Here is a 22,988-nt window from a genome sequence, read left to right as displayed (position 1 = left end):
TTCTTTTTCAACATCATTTTTGTTTACAATGAAAAAAAAAATATATAAAAAAATCTACCTTGTGAGAGATGAGGGCGGAGCTTGCATCCAAGCAGCCTTGAGTTTTAATACATTGTTTAAACTTATGCATTGGCAGGTCCAATATTACCATGGGAATCATATTATAAAAGCATATACTCAATCCCTCAAATGACTTCTGCCCCTTTCACAAACGTTATGCAGATGTCACAAATTACCTAGGCATAACGAGATTCTGTACATACCTTTAACTAAAATTAAGAACAGATTTAAATATTTTATAATCCGCGTTCTCGCCTTCTTAATTCTGTTTACAATGACCCCGAAATTGATTTATTTTATGGTAATATGAATAGTGTACGTCGCAACATATACGATAAACTGTTGCATGTTAGGTAAACCTTATTTTTAGTTATAGTTTGCTGCATCTTTGTTGGGTTCTACCAGGTACCCTCGTTTAAATAAAACTTATCTGTGGAAACCTGTTATTAGTTATAAGTAAACCGATTTGTTAACTGTTTAGTATTTACAACTGTCGGTTTTCCAATTAAAGTAAAAATAAAATAAAAAAATGTAAAGTAAAAATAAATAAATAAATAAAACAAAATAGAAAAATATTATTAATTTTTTCCCCATCAAAACATACAGAGCTTTTTCACAACTGTCGGTTCTAAGGTGATGGGAGCTATTTTTCTTAAATGTGTTATTTTGCTAAACGCTATTATTTGTTGCAGCGCCTCTGGTGGAGATATTCAATGGAACTTCCTTCATCGCGATGCGTTCCATCGCATCCAAATTGGTGACAAGCGAAGAATTGGGTAAGTCATAAAGGAAAGGAAACGGAAAGTAATAAACTTTGTTTTGCGTCCTTAGAGCCGGCCTAATATAGTTCTAATGCTAGGTACAGGCCTTGAGAGGGTTTCACAGCATTGACCCACCACGCTGCTGCAATGCGGGATTGGTGGGCATTAGCGATCGTTGCCCCATTATAGTGATAATAACCGTCACCGATGGCTTAACGTGCTCCCGGCAAGGCACGAGGTTGGACATTGCCTATTTCCTAAACAGGTTAGTATACTGAGAATTTTTAACGAAAAATTCCTAATCTTACTATTATTATAAATGTGAGTGTGGATGTTTGTTACTCAATCACGCGAAAACGGTAGAACGGATTTGGATAAAATTTGGTATGCATGTAGCTTTTGATATGGAAAAGAACATAGACTACCTTGAATCCCGGGAAATAAGAGAGTTCCCGCGGCAATAAAAAACCTTAATACACGCGAACGAAGTCGCGGGTATCAGCTAATAATTTTGGCTTTAGTCGAGAATCCGTCCCAGGACCTCGTGATCTATTGGGTTTTATTTTTTTGGGTACAAAACACCCGAAATTACTACTTGCATGCATGGTGGGATTAGGTTTTCCCCATTAGGTTTTCACTGAGGATGCATCTCAGTGCAAAAGTCAGGTTACTTCTTCTGACTGTTGATTCAAATTATTCGAATAAAGAATGCGCAAAATATGCCATTTAACGGATTACGCTATGTCCATAACATAGCGTAAGTTTAAATGAAAAAAAAAACCATCTGTGGTGGCGGCCATCATGGCTTTAAAATTTGTCATAGTGTAATGTATCATTCATTTGATAATGCATATTGAGGTATATGTGAAAAAAAAAAAAAACCGCCATTTTGTTGTGGCGGTCATCTTTTATCAAACATAGCTTCCAACTTATCTGCTTTTGAAACAAAATATCAAAATCAAACGTTCGGTTCGGTTCATACGCTCGGCAAGTACGATGCCACAGACAAACACACTCACACACACTCAAACATTCACACGCACACGCAGACACACACAAATAAACACACACAAGCTTCTCAAACACCAAGTAGTTATTGTCGTTTAGTTTATACAAACGTTAAGCGTGACAATAGTGTTGTGTGAAATTCTGTTTCTATCGATCCATTCATCCATTCATCCACGATATCGTACGGGTGTCGCAACTTGCGACCGTAGCTTTTCTTAAAAGAGTTGAAGCGTGACGCTAGAAAACCTATAATTTCCCTCTAAATTGGGCTATCAAATGCAAAAGAGATGATTCAAATCCAACTTGGACTTCAAAAAAAAATATGGCCATCCAAACCAAAACATAGGAAAACAAACTCTAAAGGTAATTATTAGTATAGTTATGTAAATATAACTTTATTCTTGTTTGAATATGGAACTCTATGGATTAATAAGATACGCTATGGTTTGCTGGTAGGTGCTCTTTAGTATGCTGACTTTGTCGTGAACATTAATCAGTTGTAGTTTATATATAGAACGAGTGTTTTTATATATAGTATTTTTTTATTAAGTAGACAAGTAAGTAGTTTTTATAAAGAGTTGAGGTCACCCAAAAGTCGATGAATAATTTTACCTTTTAGTAGATTAATGGCATTCAAACACCTTATCGATTTCAACTCAAGTCAAGGCATTTAAATTTATTTATATCAAATAAACCCAGTAAAAGTTTTTTAGTGACTACCACGGGTTTCGAAGGCAGATTCAAACGATTATAAGCCGGTGAGAAACTCAGCCAAGCCCACAGTTTAGGTCCAAAATACCTTACCAATCATTTTATAAGCACATAATATTCCATCAACCCGCAATGGGCCAGCGTGATGGACTGCGGCCTTAACCCCTTCTGGTTGTGGGAGGAGACACGTGCCCTGTCGTGGGCCGGTGATGGGTTGATATGATGATGATGATGATAATGATGATGAAAAAAGTCAACCCTACAAATATCTTTTGTACCTTTCGCAGACGACATTGAAATGCGTTATGTGAGCTTTATGTCATGTGGCATAAAGTGATGTTTGAAGTGTGTAACGCGTGGGCAATGAGTTGACCACTCGTCAAATAAAGTTGTACATATATTGTTTTAATTTTAGATATTGTGGAAGGAGATTGTATCCATAATACAAGCTACGCTTGCTTTGGGGCTAGCTAGCGATGTGTATATTGTCATAGTATATTCATTTAGTTTAGTATTTAGTTTACAAGCATCCGCAAACGTTTACGACGCAATAGAGTGAGGCTTCTTCGTGCTTCGGGCTTCAGCCGTGGCTAGTTACCACCCTGTCGACAAAGAAGTGCCGCTAAACGATTTAGTGTTCCAGTACGATGGCGCGCAAAATCTGATTTGGGGTATAGGGTTCATACCACTAACTAAACTAAACTAATAATTTAAAATGACATTGTGAGGTGGTGTTAACAAAAAAAAAAACACCCGGCTAAGTTTGTTGTGGGCTTCTTTTTAGACCAGGACGCGTTTGGAACTTTCGTAGTTTTAGTTTTAAGTTTACGAATGTGGTTATCGCCATCATCTCACTACCGTGTAATTCTTATGTACGCATCAAAAGTGCCATGTTCTATGGGCCTACTTGAATAAAGATATTTTTGACTTTGACTTTGACTTTGACTTTAACAGGTAAGGCCGTTACCATCTTAGACTGCATCATTACCACCAGGTGAGATTGCACTCAGGGTTTACTTGAAGTGGAGTAAAAAAACACCATGTTCGCTGCGTACAGTCAGTCTACAGACTGCACGTGTAAAAAGCTTAACCCTACACACTTAAATTCAAAAATGCTAATTCAAAATTCAATTATTTCAAGTAGGCCTGATAAGCACTTTTGAAACGTCAAGTCTGTCTGTGTGTAGTGACTCTACCACTGGTTCGGAAGGCAGATTCTACCGTGAAGAAGCCGGCAAGAAACTCAGCAGTTGCTCTTTTCCAACGTAAACAATTTACACTTTACAATTCAATGTTTTATCTTTTGAGAGATGAAAGCGGAGCCAGATGCTTCCAAGCAACCTTGTCATTGTGTCATGTCAACTCATCAATTGTACAATAACCTCGCTGTAATAAATGTGTTTTAACATATTCTTTAAACTTATGCATTGGTAGGTCCAAAATTACCTTAGGACTCTACTTAGGAATCATATAATAAAAGCGTATACTCAATCCCACAAATGACTTTTGCACCTATCGCAGACGATATGCAGATGTCACTAATTTATGACCATTTCTTGTAAGTTGACTGTTTATATCCACTTTTCGTTTATAAAGACTAATATGTTGTCTTACAAATACTATATTGTTATAAATTTATTGTGAGGCTACCGTAAGTATACCCATTTCTTTAAGGTTTTCACAGAGGGATTCACGTGATTTATGTTTATATATTGACCGTACAGCTCTTTTCTGCAATATGAATATAGTTTCAATATCAGTAGCTTTGCCCAATAATAAGATCCCGTAAGACATCACACTATAAACGTACGCAAAGTAAACAAGTCTTGCTAGTTTTACTTGTGGTGTACTACGTGCAAAATGTCAAAAAAAAAGGAGAATTCCAGTTGGTTTATGGAAATAGGGAACAAAAAATACGAGTAGGTAGGTAAATAGAGTCGCTAGCCGAGTGGGATTGCATTTTTTAGGATTCATTAGCCTTTGTATGAGATCTAATAATAATCAGGTGTTTAAAATGTAAATAAAACAGCGCGACACCCCGCAGAAGTTTTATTCTTGTGCAACATATTAATTCAAAGTGCCAAAATATGCCATTGAGCAAAAAAAAAACAGGTTACCACAAAGCAGTTTAACTTTTTTATCCAATGTGGCGAATATATAAAATGAAATATGTTTTTAGAGTCTCATCATATCAAACCATTACCGGGCCACTTCAGGGCACGGGTCTCCTTCTACAATGAGGAAGGGGTTAAGGCCACCACGCTGGCCCAGTGCGGATTGGTGGACTTTATGGAGAAAGAAAGACTTTGAAAACATTATGGAGAACTCTAAGGTATGCAGGTTTCCTCACGATGTTTGCCCTAACAGTATTTTTTAATTACTTGAAACGCACGCACATAGCTTAGAAAAGTTAGATGTGCGTGCTGCGATTCGAACTCGGCCCGCCGAAAGGTAAGTCGAAGTTCTACCCGCTGGGTTATCACCACTACCTTTTCTAATTATGGAAACAATATTTTACAATTAAATTTTTGCGTATGTTATAAAAATATAAAGGAAATAACAAGCGTCTAAAATAAATGACAAGAAATAATATAAAAAGAGATTGTTCATTGAATAATTATGTTTTTATTATTTTTGAAACACAATAAAAAGTAATCAAAAATTTGTTTACATTACAAAATACGTAAGAAAAAATGAACTTCGTTTGCATGCTATTTTTAGCGTTTAAATATCACTTGTTTTAACTGTGAAGGAAAACATAGTGAGGGAACCTGTATGCCTAAGAGTTTTACATAATGTTCTGAAGGGCGTGTGAAGTCTACCAATCACAGGCCAGCGTGGTGGACTGCTTCCTGTGCAGACCTGTGCCGTGTAAATGGGTTGAAGATTATAATTAGAAGAGGTCTCTTAAAGAGTTTTGTTCTAAACTTAAGCTTATAGAAGAGACTTATTATTTGACAGCCGGTTGGCTGAGTGGGCAGCGACCCTGCTTTCTGGGTCCAAGTTGGGTTTGATTACAACTGGAAAATGTTTGTGCGTTAAACATATGTTTTTCAGTGTCTAGGTGTATCTGTAAATTCTAAGTATTTATGTGTATTTTATTCATAAAAATATTTATCAGCTATCTCAGTACCCATCAAACAAGCTACGCTTACTTTAAGGCTTAGATGGCGATGTTTGTATTGTCGTTGTATATTTCTTATTTAGTATTTAAAAAAGCTTGGGTGTGAGTTATTGCTCTAACTAGGTATTTTTTATAAGGTGATGGGGTGATAACAAAAAATAACACCTGGCTAAATTTGTTGTCGGCTTCTTTTTAGACCTGGGTGCGAGGAACCCTCGTAGCTTTAGTTTTAAGTTTACGAATATGGTTATCGCTATCATCTCACTACCGTGTAAACATTCGTGTAATGTACGTACGCATCATAAGTGCCATCTATGGGTCTACTTTTATAAATATATTTTTAACTTTGAGTTAAGGATGATATATTTCTTGAACTTCATTTTTGAATACTCAGCTATGAAGTTAGTTTGATTTTTATTTTATAGAAGTATATTTTGCAAATTTTTCACAAGAACCAAATTTTTGAGCTCTATACGGTTAGCAAAATCTCGCGACCATGAGATGTCTTAATTAATTATTTCCTTATATAAATTAAGTAACAATTTAAAATGCAAATAATCCTTAAGTTCCTATGTTATGTTTGTTTTGCAAATTAATTATTCTGGAAATTCGAGATCAGTGCACCTATTTTTATCAAACAATATAAAAACTTTATGGCACCTTAGCTATTGAGACCGTCTTTGCACGCCTCAAAGTCTAGACTAAGTTTTTTCGCGGGTGAATTTCATTCTTTTGACGATTTTTTGACGACCTTTTGACGACCTCCCTGGCGCATCGGTGAGCGCTTTGAATTTGAGTCGAGTCGCGAGTTCCATTCATAATTTGGAAATTTATAATTTCTGAATTTTCTCTGGTCTGGTCTGGTGGGAGTTTCGGCCGTGGCTATCTATTCATTGTTTTTTCATATTAATTGGCATCCAAGTAGATATCCCTGATTATAAGTGGAAACGTTGGAATGTAAGTGTAACAGACCAACACTTCGTTGGGTGTGCGTCCTTCAAAGTGACGGTCGCATTGTGCCCATCAACGTGAGCCGAAGGTATCGAGCCTCAAATTCCTTTAAAGCCTCAAGACCAGCAATCACGCAATCATGCTTAAGAGCGACTAAATAATGCTGCTTGTATCTCACGAATGGCTCTACTCTCTTTGGAATCTAATCTGGGACTTCGTGACTCACAAACAAACTTAACTAAAGTTAATGACCATACGGATATCGTGAAAGTGTGACAAAATCACATTAAATATTGTGAAATAGACAACCAACTTTGTTGTTTTAACAACAGGTATTAAAAATTCCTATTAGAACTGCAAAGTGTAAAAAATTACCAAGTTCGAGACGCACTCGAGTGTTCCGCATTACCACAGAATATAAATTCTTTAAGAAAATAAAATTCAAAAATGTTTGTAGTGGCTCTACCACCAGTACGAAAAGCAGGTTCTACCGAAAAAAAAAGAGCAGTTGCTCTTTTCCAACATACAGCATTAAAAACATTTTAAGTGCTTACTACAGGGCACGGATCTAATTTTTATTAGTGTTTTTACCTAGACTTAGAAGAATTATCAATTTTTTTAACAGTCGCTATAAGACTGATGTAAAAATATCCTGTCGGTTCGGTCGAAAATTTTTATATACTTTTAAATTTATAAAAGTAGTCAAGCCACTTGACATAACGAGACCGTTCCCCTCTTCGTAAGGAACCCTAATGTAAGCTATTTCTTGTTTTGCTTTGTACTACATTATGCATTCACATATACAATATTGATAAGTAAAAGCAGGTATGATTTTAGCCATGCGATTCTATAGTCATATTTACTTTAATAAGTATCCATATTATTATTGTAAATACGAAAATGTGTTTGTATTTTAAGTTCAACCATTACACCGTTCTTGTTGGAATTGGGCACATGTGTAGTTTGAATGGATAAGTCGTGTTGTGACAGCAGATCGGAAATCAGCTGTCACCACTCTTCCAGTGTGTGACTAAGGGAATGTAATGGAACATCAGCAGCAGCGGATTCTGTGCTACTACTGCTACTACTACCATGTTCTGTGATCACCAACCCGTCTGTTTAGCGTAGTGGGCAAACTTATCCATTGGGAGAGGCCTTTAGTCCAGCCATATAGTTACATGGCCATAGGGTATTTTTCACCTCGGAACGCAAAAAAACGTGCGTGTACTTATGTACACGCGTGTGTGTATTTATGTACTTCTTTGGCGTAACAGGATAAAAATCTTATCTTTCGCCTTATTCTGCGTTTGTAGAAAAAACAACTCTAACACAATCCATTAAATTTCAGATTTATTATCACGCATTATCTAGTTATCTCATTATCGAAAAACCAAGTTTCATCATTAAAATTCAAGATCTTTATTTGTACAATTGAATCGATTGAATCACCGGAATGAGTCCGCAGACTTTGACAATTAAAAGTGTACAGTGTCATACCTTTTATTGAAAAACAAAATGGTTGACTATAGCTAACTTCAGGGTGTCGGTTTTTCGTGACGATGTGCGCGTGCATCGTAAAAATTTACTCTCATCATTTGTCCCTAACGCGCCAAATGAAGTATAGCTTTAAAAAGTTCGCGAGGAAATGAAAATCCTCGATGCACAGCTAAACAAATCTTAGCCCAATTTCGCATATTAGCCTGTTTCCTTAGAACATAGGATACTTATAAACTCCTTTTAAATATTTTGGATCCTAGTTTTGCCAGCTTTGACCAGAGACCTGCCTGCAGAAGTGTTGTCGAATTTGACCTTTTTTTTTCCCCTACAAGTTAGCAAGACTGCAATCTCACCTGGTGGTAAATGATGATGCGGTCTAAGATGGTAGCGGGCTAACCTATTAAGGAGTGTCAGCGCGCTTTACAACCATAGTGAAATGTCAAGTACTACAATAATCAATGTCAATGTCAGTGAACTTTGCGTCATCTGTCAATGTAACTTGTCACACAAAATAATGTAGCATTCACTTCTTCAAATACAACCTTCGCGAAGTCAAGTTTTTTATTCACTCAAACCTGCAACAAGAACTAGGGTCTGCCTATAGGTAAAGCCTCCCACCACTGTTTACGTTTTTTCTAGTAGCAATTTACCGAGCGAGCAGACCAGTTTAAAACCATCGTCTATAAATAGAGAATCATTTCGCAGGGCATGCAAGGAACACGTTTTAAAAAAGCGTCACCCTGTGTTCATTTACCTGAGGCATAGGTGTTCATAGGTGCACCTCATATGCGTATGTGTAGCTCGTCAGGAAATCAGCGGCGAAGCAGCATGGTTGTACTCAAAAGTCAAAGTCAAAAATATCTTTATTCAAGTAGGCCCATAGGTGGCACTTTTGATGCGTACATAAGAATTACACGGTAGTGAGTTGATGGCGATAACCACATTCAAAAACTTAAAACTAAAGCTACGAGGGTTCCAAACGCGTCCTGGTCTAAGAAGAAGCCCACAACAAACTTAGTCGGGAGTTTTATCACCATCTCACAATGTCATTTTAAATTATTAGAAGAGTAGCCTGGTTAGAGTAATAATTTACACCCAAGCTTTTTTATCGATTACGTAGTCCTTTATACTATAATAGGACTTTTCTATAAGCTTACGTTTAATACTCCGGTCTAAGGAGCGTGGTTGCCGGTGTTATTATAGGTACATGATAACACCTATGCCTCAAGTGGAGGGACACTGATTGAAAAAAAAAGATGGCCGGGAATATATAGGAGTGCCATGCTCATCGGGAAAGGAATAGAAAAACGATAGCTATACTTCATTCATTCTTATATTGGCAATACTTAATACTTAAACAAATTTTTTGCATATTTCGCCAGGGGGCGTTATAACGCGAGGTGTTATAACGTGAGGTGTTTTTTAAATTTTTTAAATTTTCTGTAAAACCCCACCACCCCCCCGCCCCCCCCTTGTGAGATTTCGTGAGATTTTAGTCAACACCCTCCCCCCTCCCCCAATCTAACGTGAGATTTTTCAAAATGTGGGTTTCTTACGTAAACGCGTTGGATTGTTTATTGTAAAAAGGTGAAAAAAACAAATGGTATAAAACAAATATGGTTGGTTGACAGTCAGTAGATGTAAGTATGAATGAAATTATTTTTTCAAACGAATTTACTTTCAAACGAATTAGTTAATGATCTTATCTGATCGATTGCATAAAATTAATCTTAAGCACGTACAATCTAAAATAAATGGGTCAAAATAGTATTTTTTTTTAAATTAGATTAAAAATTGCGTTTTATTTGCCGAGGCCTCCTCTCTCTCCAACGTAAGATTAGTTGAGATTTTACTCGAACCACAACCCTTTTTAAAACCTCACGTATTTTATGGAACCTCATGACTTTTGACTGCCGATTTGCGCAGTGGACAGCCACCCTGCTTTTTTTAGTCAAAGGCCGTGGGTTCGATTTCCCCAACTGGAAAATGTTTGTGCGATGAGCAACAATGATTTCAGTGTCTGGGTGTTTATCTGTATATTATAAGTATTTAATTCATAAAAATATTCATCAGTCATCTAAAGAAAGCTAAGCTTACTTTGTGGCTAGATGGCGATGTGTGTATTGTCGTAGTATATTTATTTTTATTAAAAAAAAAAAGATCAAACGCTGTATGATCTTCTTAAAACTGTACTTATACGGAGCCCTCTTATTACGTACTATTTATACTACAGCTCCGCACTTGCGATCTCAACTTACGTACTTGAAGGCAACGCTATCAGGTGACACGGAAATCATTGACAAAACAATATATATTTTTTACTTTTTCTATTAAATCTATTGAGACGATCCATTGCTTCTAGACACCGTGTTACGGAGGTGTAAAGTTACATATAAACTAGTTTTATGCCTCGATCTCGAACGCTATATTGAAAAAGATTTTTTTTGACTTTTAAGCAATTTTTTTTTGTTCTATCGTCGTCATAATCGACATCAGCTTATTAATGTCCCAAAGCGTCTTATATGTGTCAGTTTACTTTTAGGAGAAAGGAATCAGGTTCACTCTCAGGTAGGAGAAATAAGATTTCTGGTCTTGTAAGACGTTCCATGCTTCTAGTACGATAGCGCGTGAACCGGGGTAGGGGTTAAATATAACTGCTAACTGTACCCCTAACCGGTTAGCCTGCTACCGTCTTATAGTGCATCTCGCCTTAAATAAATATAATAAATAAAATGTTTTATTTGAGAAAAAACAACACACAGTAATTAACATATAAAGTACGAGTTACACAAAGAACTTGTCATTGACAACTTAAACTATATATAAAAAAGAAAAAAAAGAAAGGATCTTTAAATTACGTAACGAAATAAATTTAAATAATCTAAAAACAAACAAACCATTTGATTGAAGCCATTAGCTAAATTATTATGGATAAAAATCAAGCTGGGAACATACTTCGTTTCTCGTTGCTCAAACTGTTGGCAGATTTTAACAATTATCATACGTGGTTATATTCATCATCATCATCATTGTGTCAACCAATCCACGTCCACTGCTGTCGATTGGTTGTAGTTGGACGTCACAGACCGATGTCGGGCAGCAGCGACGCCGGTGCGATCAGTCTAGCCCTGCGATGACCAACCCGCCTGCCCAGCGTGGTCATATTGCGCAAATCTTTGTTAGATATAAAGAAAAAAAGTTTATTTGGGTAAATAAAATTACTGTAAACACTCATAGCTGGTGCCTACTTTTAAGGGTAGTATTACTAGCCCTGTGTCAGAAGACACCGCTCTTCCATAACAAGAAATAAACATAGAAACGAGGGTAGGTATACAAACAAAAATATTTGTGTTGATATTAGAAATAATAGAAGCGTTACATAGCAAAGGATAGACAGTTAGATGTAGTTATATTATGTGGTTGAAATTCAATTCACGTTCTGTTTCATAACGCGATGGAACGCACGCACCTTAATGCATTCAAAGCAAGAGTGAACAGGCATTTTCTAGGCCACTGCGCCCTAACTTAGACTCATCATTGTTTTCCATCAGGCAAGTCACTAAATCCCGCCAGCACGGGAATGAGGTTGGAGGCCCCAGCTCTCAATCCCTTTCTCCTATTCTCATAGAACAGAGAGAGAGTGTCGTATGTCAAAGAGTAGCGCATTAACTATGAAAAACATTCATTTTTAAGAAATTACGTTGCTTGTCAAGTCCTCACGTTCTCTTTCCCAGTCGGGACGTGACGCCAAACAAGGCTGTTCCAGAAAATCAGCGCTGCAGTTGTCAAATACTGCATCATGCTGAAGTAAAAGCCTTTTCAGCTGAAGCACCCTTAAGCTAATGCATTATTTTAATAGGTATTATAGAAGCGTAATTCGTTTTAGTTTAATTTGCTTTAGTTTTGGTAAAGAATCTGTAGAAGCTAAATACTACTTTACTAATGTTATAAATGCGAAAGTGAGTTTGTTTGTTAAACTTTTTGTCAAACCCTAACGCAGCGACCAATCAATTTTATTTTTGGCATAGAGTTAGTTAAAAGGACCGGGAGTGAGGGAATTCGATAGGCTACTTTTTATTTATCTCAGCAAAACAAATGTGTCCCGAGGGATTTGTAAAAAACCGTACGAAAAGCGGACTAAAAACGCGGGCAACAGTTAGTAATGTATAATTCTAACCTAGCAATCTCCCGTGATTTCGTCAGCGTACAATCAATAATATAAGTTGCTCATACAATCTTTCCTCCACTATCCTACACAATACGCGTCGACTCGCTTGCCTGCTTTACTCAAAAAAGAGGCTATCAAATGCAAACCTTTTTTTTCCTGCTTTTTTGTGATATCTCCTGTTTACCCCTTCCGGGTAGAATTTTTATAAATTCTAACAATTACTGTTTTGTTTGTCTTGAAAAATGACGGACGTTTACATAAGCTTTCATCCCCCATTTGAAAAATGGCTGCGAAATACCAAAAATACTGTTTAAACTCCATTGCTAACTCCAGAACTCTTAACAGCATATATTAGTATCATTCATTCATCAATAACTATATCAGTCCACTGCTGGAATAAAGGTCTCCCTCAACGACAGGGCTTGCCTATAATCACCACGCTGAGCGGGCTGGTGATCGCAGAGTAGGTAGTAGTAGCACAAAGAACGCTGCTGCCCGTTTTCCGTTGCATTCGCGTAAGACACATAAGTTTCTTATTTTCGAAGAACATCTCGGCCGGACAAACCGACGGAAAGTAAGCAAATTCTCCAAGTAAACTCTAAACTCTGAATAAATACTCGTTAAAACCTGTCATTATGTGCTATGTTACGCTCTACGGTACGCGATAGGTTTTCAAGCAAAAAGTGTTCTAGAAATTAAATAGATCAGTTTCATTCATGCAAGATTTTTTTACCCTATCAGGGAATTTTCCGTATTCGAGATTTATACCTACGAATAAATGCATAGTATTTTTGTTGGTTTGTCCTGGTTTGAAAAAAAGCAACAAAAGTAGAAGTTAATTTTTGCATACAATAATTTATTGGACCTTAGAATTGTAGGGGTTGATCTAACAACAGCCGATAGGCGCAGTGGGCACCAACCCTGCAGCAAGTCCGTGGGTTCGATTCCCACAACTACAAAATGTTTGTGTGATGAACATGAATGTTTTTCTTTGTCTGGGTGTTTATATGTGTATAATAAGTATTGATTATGTATATTATTCATAAAAATACACAAGTTACCCATAACACAAGCTTCACTTACTTTGGGGCTAGATGTCTGTATTTTCGTAGTATATTTATTATTTTATTTATGTATTTATTTTTTATAAAAAGCAATTATGTTACTTTGGTCGATGGCTCAGCTGTAGCTGAGGTCTTACAAGTGGGAGGTGCCGGGTTCTATCAATGGCAGGAACAACTTGGGATTTTTTTTTTCGGAGGCTTCAGCCTAGTTACCACTCTACTTCTGGTTCGATGCCGCGATTAGGGGCATGGATTTCACAAAATTGTAAAGAAATACTATAGTAACTGTTTTACGATTATTTGTGTCAGACTCTGTAATTCCCTGCCTGCTGACAAACGTCCGGCAAAATCCTTGGCTCTTTTTAAGAGTCGTTTGAAAAACTATTTTTTATGCATGTAAAATTTAAGGATGTAGTTTATTATTGTAATATGTATAAACAATATGTATTATACATAGTAAACGTCAAAGTCAAAAATATATTTATTCAAGTAGGCCCATAGGTGGCACTTTTGATGCGTACATTACATGAAAAGTACACGGGTGGGATGGTGGCGATAACCAATATGGTTATCGCCACCATCTCACTCCAGTAAACTAAAATTATTTTATGTGTATTATTAGTAATATTATAGTATATTTATATAGTTATACTATATTTAGTTACCAGTATGTTACTATATTTTTAAATTTGTAGGCCTAAATTTTTATTGCTGCAACAACCCGTTTCTTATAAGAATTATTTTTACCAAAGGTGGTCTTGAAGAGATCGCTTTAGCGATAAGACAAACTTTGCACACCTAACCTGGTTTTTAAGTCTATTGTTTCATTCGTGTTTGTATTTTGTTTGTCCGACTGCATCATCATTTACCACTATAGTTAATAGTTTAGTAAAGGACCTTACTTGTTGTGATGTAAAGAAAATCTCTTCACGCTAAAATAGGATTGTATCTGGATTTTGTTATTTGGGTATCTCAGGTTTGGAATGGTACACATAAGACGGCTTTTCCAATTGAATGGAATGACCATAGAGCGGTAGGTACATCCGTGCAACACAAATAGAAAACACGGGCAAAGCAGAGATAAAATCTAGTCAATATTTAACAAAATAGGATATTTTATTTCAGTACCGACTCTATTACGCGGCAAAAAAAGCTTAATGAAATATTGTAGTAGATTTTAATGATAAGAAGCAAACAAGACAAAAACTTCCATCACACAGTTGTAATTCGCTAGGCTACATAAAATTGAATAAATGAATATATGTTTATGTGGTGTACATAAACATAATATATATAAATTGTAAATAAAAATTTAGCGAAATAATAAAAATAAAACTTTTTTTTTTGTAATGCGAAAAGTATAACAATTGGTAATTCCTTCAATTGAAATTGTATATATACAAATATACAATTTACCATATTAATTTTTCCCAATTATGTAAATATGTATATATTAATAGTAGACAATAAATGACGGACCCAAAATAAACTTAGCCAGGTATTTTTTTTATTATCACCATCTCTCATTTAATTTTATGTTGCTACGAAGTAAGACCTATTCATACTCTAGCTTTTTATGGTTTAAATATTATATTGGGACTTTTCTTTAAACTTACGTTTTATAGATAGATAGATAGATAAATTCCTCATTGCACACAATTAAGGGATAAAGATAATATAAATTGAAAACATAAACACAAGAAAAATAAAAATGCGCAAAAGCGGTCTAATCGCTTTAAGCGATCTCCTCCAGACAACCCTTAATGAAAGAAGAAAATTATAATAGAAATGTGATAGTGCAATTTTAAAAATATGTCATAACATAAAATACATCTACTATATATAACAATAATACATAAATAGCTAATACAAATACAAATAATATAAAAATAAATACATACAGAGCAAATATTTTAGAGTTCTATGTAAACAATTAAAACTATATTTTAGTACTAGCAGAGCTTTTTGTAACAGAGCTCGTTTGAGGAAGTACTATCGCCATGCTTATTTCTGCCGCTAAGCAGCATTGTTGGAATGCTGTGTTCCGGTCTGAAGGGCGGGGTTGCCGGTGTAATTACAGGCGCATGAGGCTTAACACCTATGGCTCAAATAGATGGACACAGGGCAGCATGTTGCAGTACGTGCTCCTTGCATGCCCTGCGAAGTGTTGCTGCTGTTTATAGGCGATGGTTTTCCACCCACAATCAGGTGGGCCATCTGCATGGTCCGTCAATTATTACTATAAAAAGAAAAAAAGATAAGGTCTTCTGATTTCATTTCTACCAATGCAGTTACCTTGACAATTCAATAATTTATTTTATAAACCAAATCTGCAATACTTAACCCAGTTATAGTTACGTGGGGTATAATTAATTTCATGCAATATTAGGTTTCTATGCAGTTCAAATTACATATGATATATAAAAGAAAAAACCCCCGACCTTCTTTATAGTTTACATTACTCTACTAGTGAAGCCCTTTCATTTAATAGATGCTTTAGTGGCGGCCATCTTGGATTAGAAATTCGTCATAGTGCAGTAGTATTCTTTTCATTTTTACCCATATTGAGGGAGTTGTGAAAAGATATGTAATCCGCCATTTTGTGCCACCAGATTGTGCCACCGATGCCACAGACACACACACACACTTATGACACCCCTTATTTTGCGTCGGGGTTAAATATATATCCATATTTTAGCATTTATCTCCTATATTCAGTTTTACAAAACTATCATGTTTTAGATAGACCAATTTGATTCGATTCTGTTTGCTAATTGGCTCGGAAATCTGTTTCAAAGTTTTGTTTTTGGGATTTAAAATTTCTGAATTTTCGCCGTTCTGTTCTGCTGCTAGTTACCACCCTACCGACAAACACATGGCGCTAAGCGATTAAACGTTCCCGTACGATTTCATATAACTGCGATACTCCCTAATAGGTTAGCCCGCTACCATCTTAGACTGCATCATCACTTACCACCGTGTGAGATTGCAGTCAAGGGCTAACTTGTAGCGGAATAAAAAAGAAAGAGTTTGCAATTCTGGGTATTGCAAAGCTAGGTTTTGTGTGTGATAGGCTTGCTCTTACAACAAAGATTTATGGTTGAGTATAATATTGGCACGCGCTTGCCTAAATGTGTACTTTTTCATTTATTTTACAAATTAAAATTCATTTTAAAATTAAGATTTCATTCATTAATTCATTCATTAATTTTGGTGATTATTCAACATTTCTTAAATATAGTTCAACAACTACACACCACGATAATTTGGGATTTATCGATATTTCGGTCAGTTTGCAAACCAAGAAAGCATCCTACAGCTTCTCAATTTTAAAGTGACGTTGCCAGTGTAGTGTGTCGAACAGTTCGTGAAATAGCAACAAGAAGAACACGAAAGCGGCTAGTCATATTCTGCCCGTGACATCCAACTTGACATCTCGTACCTACGCAGTCCCGTCGTGACCACGATCCATGCAACCGGGTCGAAATATCGACAAACCCCAAAATATTATCGTGGTATGTATCCGTTGAACTATATTTAAGAAATTTAAAATTCATTTATTTTAAGTAGCCCTAATATAAGTATTTTTGAAACTTTATGTCCGTCAGTGTGTAGTGACTCTACCAGCAATCAAGTTTATAAGTACTTAAAGTGCTAAGGCTGCGTTTTGCGCACCTTTAACAGTAACTAACGAAGTTTTCCTCAACATCTTACCTTTGTTTGTTGCATTGTACTAATATTTACAGAACATAAACGTAAAACAAATACTGTAATGACTTTATGAGCGATACACAACTGTCATACTTGTTAATAATTATTAGAACTAGCTGATGTCCGCTTTTATGAATGAAAGAATGAACGATCGAATGAACGAATGAGCGAATGAACAAAAGAACGAAAGAACGAAAGAATGAAAGAAAAAAAAACGAAAGAACGAAAGAACGAAAAAACGAAAGAACGAATGAACAAATAAATGAATGTATGTATTAATACACTATTATTGTATCATGATATAAACCCATCACTATAAACGGCCCACTACAGGGCACGGGTCTTATCCCACAATGAGAATGGGTTAAGGCCGTATTTCACCACGCTGGCCCTATGCAGATTGGTGGACTCCTCACACCTTTGAGAACATTATGGAGAACTCTCAGGCATGCAGCTTTCCTCACGAGTGATATTTTTAATTGCTTCAATTAAAGTTTTATTGAACACCACATAAAAATACAGCTCAATTGAAAAAAATAAGTGAACACAATGCGACAATTTGAGGCCTTATCGATAAATAGCAATCCAAGAAACAGGAAAAAATTGCCTTGAGATGAACGAGAGTCACCTACCGGTAGTGTATATAAATATATATATATATATATATATATGTTACTCAACGTCTGTTCAACTAACTCTGTGCCAAGAATCAAATGAAACAAACACACTTTCGCAATTGTAATATAAGTTAGGTTAGGAATCCAGATTTGGGTTTGAATATAGTTCTGTGATGGATAAGTGTTTTGACTACCTCATAAGCATGTCGGCTTTTAGGTTGTCCCCGGTTGTTCTTAGACCAGGGTGCGTTTGGAACCCTCGTAGCTTTAGTTTTAAGTTGACGAATTTAGTTGTCGCCATCAACTTACTCTTATGTCATACTAGCTGTTGTCCGCGACTTCGTCTGCTTTTGATTTTTTATGTGGCATTAAATTTAGTTGCAGTTCTAAAAAAAATTAAAGTATTGAGTATCGCTAAGCCTTAAATGAGGGGTTTGCTGCTGTAGCGCTGAGGAGTTCTGTTCTCTATCTCCAACCACAGTTTAGGCAGAATTAAACACATATTATAATCTCTATAGTACAAAAATAATTATTTAATTCGGTTATAATTTGTCGGAGTTATGGTGTAAAATCGTAAAGCACTTTCATCCCCTCTCCCAAAGGAACCAAGCTTAATATCGGGATAAAAAGTATCCTATATTACTTCTAACTTTTCCAAGAATATGTGTTCAAAGTTTTATGAGGATCGGTTTAGAAGTTTTTGCGTGAAAGTGTAACAAACAAACTTACATTGACATTTATAATATTAGTAGGGATAGGGATTTTACTTGTAATGTAGGTACGCATCAAAAGTGCCATCTATGTGCCTATTTGAGTGAATAAATATTTGACTTTGACTTTTATTTCAATAATGAATCTGATCAAAAATCTTCGCTTTCCCAAAACACTCAGTACCAGCTCCGAGTTAGTTATTTTCGCTATGTGATTACCGTATCTATAATTTTAAAGCCAAACATGGCTATATAGCCGTCATTATTTGTATTTACGTATATATCAGAGACACTAAGATATTTACAAAACATATAATGCACTCTATAATCTAGACTTATGAGATAAGATAACTTATTATTATCTATTTATTTACTAAAATGCAATAATGCAGTATAAGCTTATCTTATGCATTGCATTTCTCACTGTTGTCATTCGCATTATTTACTAGGGGTTGCACGCGGTTGCGTTTGTTACGGACACTCAATATGCCCTAAATAAGTACCACAGAAAAAACGCCACCGTCTTTGCCGACAGAGAGGAAAGGTCCGATTTTTGACATCATATAGAAAATAAGAAAGAAATAAGAAAGAAAGAAAACTTTATTTCAATACACACTAGATGGATATCTCAGTATAAGAAAGAAAGAAAGAAAATTTTATTTGAATACAAACTAGATGGATTTCTCAGTATAAGAAACAATATCATACAATTGATGAATTTTTTAATGACAAGGTTGCTTGAAACCATCCGGCTCCGCTTTCAGCTCTCACAAGATAGAAAAATGAATGTTAAAATGCAAAATGTAAATTGTTGATGTTGGAAAAGAGCAACTGCTGAGTTTCTTGCCGGCTTCTTCTCGGTAGAATCTGCCTTCCGAACCGGTGGTAGAATCATTACAAACAGACAGACTTGACGTTTCAAAAGTGCTTATATTAGGCCTACTTGAAATAAATGAATTTTGAAAGAAAGAAAGAAAACTTTATTTGTATATACACACACTAGAATTCAAATACAACTTAATAGTCAACACAACATTTATAGGAACGGTGTGATCCCAAAATGGTCTTCACTCAGCATGTTTGCAGTGCCTGTTAAAGACACAGCGCTGATCTTCCGTGAAGCCAGACGTGAACCTAACCTATAAACGCCAACCTCAGCCAACGTCCGAGCTATCATATTAAACCTATTACCAGATACACATTGGAGTTTTCGGTTTCTACAGAGAGGTCTTTGATATTGGTCTAGTTATGGAGCCTTTTCGGGTTGCTTTCAAGAAAGACGGTGGCAACAAGAAGCTACGTGTCTGTCTGTTGCTTATCATTGTGTGCATAGTGTTCGGTGCTATGTAACGTGAGATATCATCATCACATCAACCCATTACCGGCCCACTACAGAGCACGGGTCTCCTCCAACAATGAGAAGGGTGTAAGGCCGTAGTTCACCACGCTGTCCCAGTGCAGAATGGTGGAATCCACACACCTTTGAGAACATTATGTGAAACCCTTACGGTTTCCTCATTTCCATTCATTGCTTGAACTCACACAACTTAGAAAAGTAAGAGGTTCGTGCTGGGATTCGAACTCGCCCCCGAAGTGAAGTCGAAGTCCTACCCAATTGGCTATAGCCGTTAAACCTCAAGTGCCTGTAATTACACCGGCAACCACACCCTTGAGACCGGAACACAGCATTGCAACAATGCTGCTTAGCGGCAAAAATAATCATAGCGATAGTAGCTCCGCAAACGAGCTCTGATAAAAAACTACTACTACTAAAACTATTATTTCCATTCGTACGCCCACGCTTATAGACAGAATAAAACGGGGAGAAAATAAACTTTTTTTCCTTTCCCGTGGAGAAAATGGGTCCTGCCCATGCTAGCTCTGTTGATGAGGCGTGTGTCTGATAGAGATTTACAAACGCATTTCCGCATTTATACTTTTAGTAAAGATTTTTTTTCTATTTAAACGTTAACAGACTAGCGCTTGGCAATATTGTCACTTGATGGAAAGTGTAGATGTGGCCTAAGGCGGGATGCGCTTGCCTAGAAGATGCCTATTCACTCTTGCTTTAAAGATACCCACGTTGCATGCGTATAAGAAAAGAAGATGTAAATCGCTTCGTGCGAGTTTTTGGGATATTGACAACATAGGGATGTAAACCCGCCCGGTGTCTTGCAGTGCGATCTAATAAATGTTTATTCACAGGTAAAGTGAACTCTCTGTTCGGGTTGGCTGAGGCAATGATGCCTTTGGTCTACGGCCCGTTGTACTCCAGAGTCTACATGGCCACCCTGAATGTTCTTCCCGGCGCAGTCTTCCTTCTGGGAGCCGCTATGACTGTCCCGGCGGTAGCAATCTTTGGGTAAGGTTAAACTATAAGTAAAGCTAAGGCGCCTAAGTGTCCAAATCGAGTCCGCCGCGACGTGCAAAATTTTCGACCAATCACAGACGTGCCATTTTCATGAAGTCTTCCCATTGGTTGCAAGCACGAGGCATACTTACGCGCTGCTGATGACGCAGGCTAAACGTATGGTGTGGCCCTGCTTGAATAAGAAATATCCCAAGTTAAAACGGTTTCTTTGGACTTTACAAGATCCGTTTTCATCAGCGTAATTTCAAAGGATGGGCGTCCACTGCTGGATATAGGTTTCCAATTAGTGGGTGTAAGAATTTCCACACCTTGGGAGCCCAACGTCAACACACATACGTGTATCTAGTGTTTCATAGGTGCCTAAAAACAGAAGCCTTGTTTATACGGCTCTCGACTCCTTTGTGTGTTGATGGTTCACATATGCCGGGCGTCCGGTGATGTAGGTACAACTTTTGTTTTCCTTTTTCGCACAACCATACATCGATTTAACAAAAGGCAGACACCGATATCGACGACTCAAGCAACTTGTGAGTTACGAGTATATATAAATATAATTTTAATAAACCGGAGTAAAAAAAGATAAATGAGTGGTTTTGAATAAAGAGAAGTAGTTTTTACATCTCTGATTGTAGTGAAGTTTGTTTGTTCTATGGTTTCATAGTTTGTTTGCGGTAAGAACGTCTCGTTTCTGTGGGAAAATACCTGCGATAATATTACGTTTACCTTCTATTCCAAGCTAAGAAAAAGATTTGCAGAATAATGAATGAACCCTAACTAACCTAAAATAATTCGACTCCTGCGGCCTTTTACACTGCTTCGTGGGTTTTTTGTGGTAGTCAGGTTTGAGTACGGATCTTATGCAGGTCACCATCACCAACCCATTACCGGACCACCAAATGGTACAGGTCTTCCCTCAGAATGATATAGGTTTAAGCCGCAGTCCACAACGGTGGCCAAGTACGAACTGTTTGACTTCACACTTCTTTGAGAACGTTATGGACCACTCTCAGGCATGTTTGTTTCCTCACGATGTTTTCCTGCAGCGTTAAAGCTAGTGATATTTAAATTGCTTAAATACAAAATGATGCAGGTACTGGGTATGATAGCCGTGTGATTTGAATATAAAATCGGTTGACTCTTGGCTATAAAGCGAATATAAGTATCTTAATTTTTTAATATTATTTTGCCAACGACGGATTAAGTGCCGTCTCATTAGTAGAGTTCTTTAGTCCAACAGTGGACTGTTATTGGCTACCGATGGATACTATAAATCCAATGAATGTCCAAAAAGTAAGGTATTTGCGGTAGTAGGTCGTAGAAGGAAATTAAATAAATAAATATACTACGACAATACACAGATCGCTATCTTGACCCAAAGTAAACGTCGCTTGTGTTATGGGTACTGAGATGACTGATTTTCATGTTCATCACACAAACATTTTTCCCGTTGTGGGAATCGAACCTTAGACCCAGAAAGCAGGGTCGCTGCCCACTGCGCCAATCGGCCGTCCAATTGTCTATTATATTCGCGGGTCGTAGAGGGAAATTATCTATTATAAATTCAAATAAGTGTCTAATGTCCCATTTAACGATAGTTTGTTCACCTAATTGTCCTCAGAAGTAAACTAAGATAAGAATAACAAACCAAGTGCGTATCACATTTTTACATAGGGATATTTGGCTTTGAAATAATTATATTTGAAACTTATATCTCGTCCCCTTCGCAATTTAAATAGTATTAATATTATATTGTTTTTGAGTTAGTCAGTACCAAGCTTTTTAGTAAAAGACTTTCTCCTCACTGACTGAAAGACAACCCAAACAATTAAAGGTAGGAATCTGAAATTTGAATGAACACCTAGAGGTGTCATTGCGGGAAAAAATTTAATCCGATGGGATAGAAATCCTACGCAGACGAAGTTGCTGACATTCGCTAGGTAGTTGTAAAGTTTGGCAAGCATAAACAACTTTTAAAATTTTATTTTAGATGTTATTCAAATAACATAACAGATACGCAACAACAAAGTGAGTTTCACTAATTTGCTACATCATCAATAGCCTATTAATAATAACAATAATAATAATAAGTAGGGTCGACCGTTCAGTCAATAGTCTTCTCGCGAAAAGCTTCGACCAACATCTTAAGAAGCTTTCGGTTGGTTGTTGGATCAAGGACTACAAGGTATCCGACATATAGAAGGTCCTTGAGTAGCGTATTGTGAGGAGGTTCCTCAC

The 22,988-nt window shown here is 36.6% G+C and overlaps 1 protein-coding gene across 1 annotated transcript in view; it reads left to right on the top strand.

The window, feature by feature from the left end:
• The window catches only part of LOC120625870, a 79,785-nt gene that overhangs the window by 20,501 nt on the left and 36,296 nt on the right, over positions 1 to 22,988 (top strand). Inside the window, exons 5-6 of the mRNA XM_039893121.1 lie at positions 753 to 836; positions 20,588 to 20,744. Of these exons, the coding sequence (XP_039749055.1) occupies positions 753 to 836; positions 20,588 to 20,744 (241 nt within the window). The remainder of the gene's footprint in view (positions 1 to 752; positions 837 to 20,587; positions 20,745 to 22,988) is intronic.

The sequence above is a fragment of the Pararge aegeria genome, chromosome 8 (assembly GCF_905163445.1).
Source record: "Pararge aegeria chromosome 8, ilParAegt1.1, whole genome shotgun sequence".
Lineage (NCBI taxonomy): Eukaryota > Metazoa > Arthropoda > Insecta > Lepidoptera > Nymphalidae > Pararge > Pararge aegeria.
Note: the sequence above shows the minus strand (reverse complement) of the source record. Positions and strands in the feature narration are given on the sequence as shown.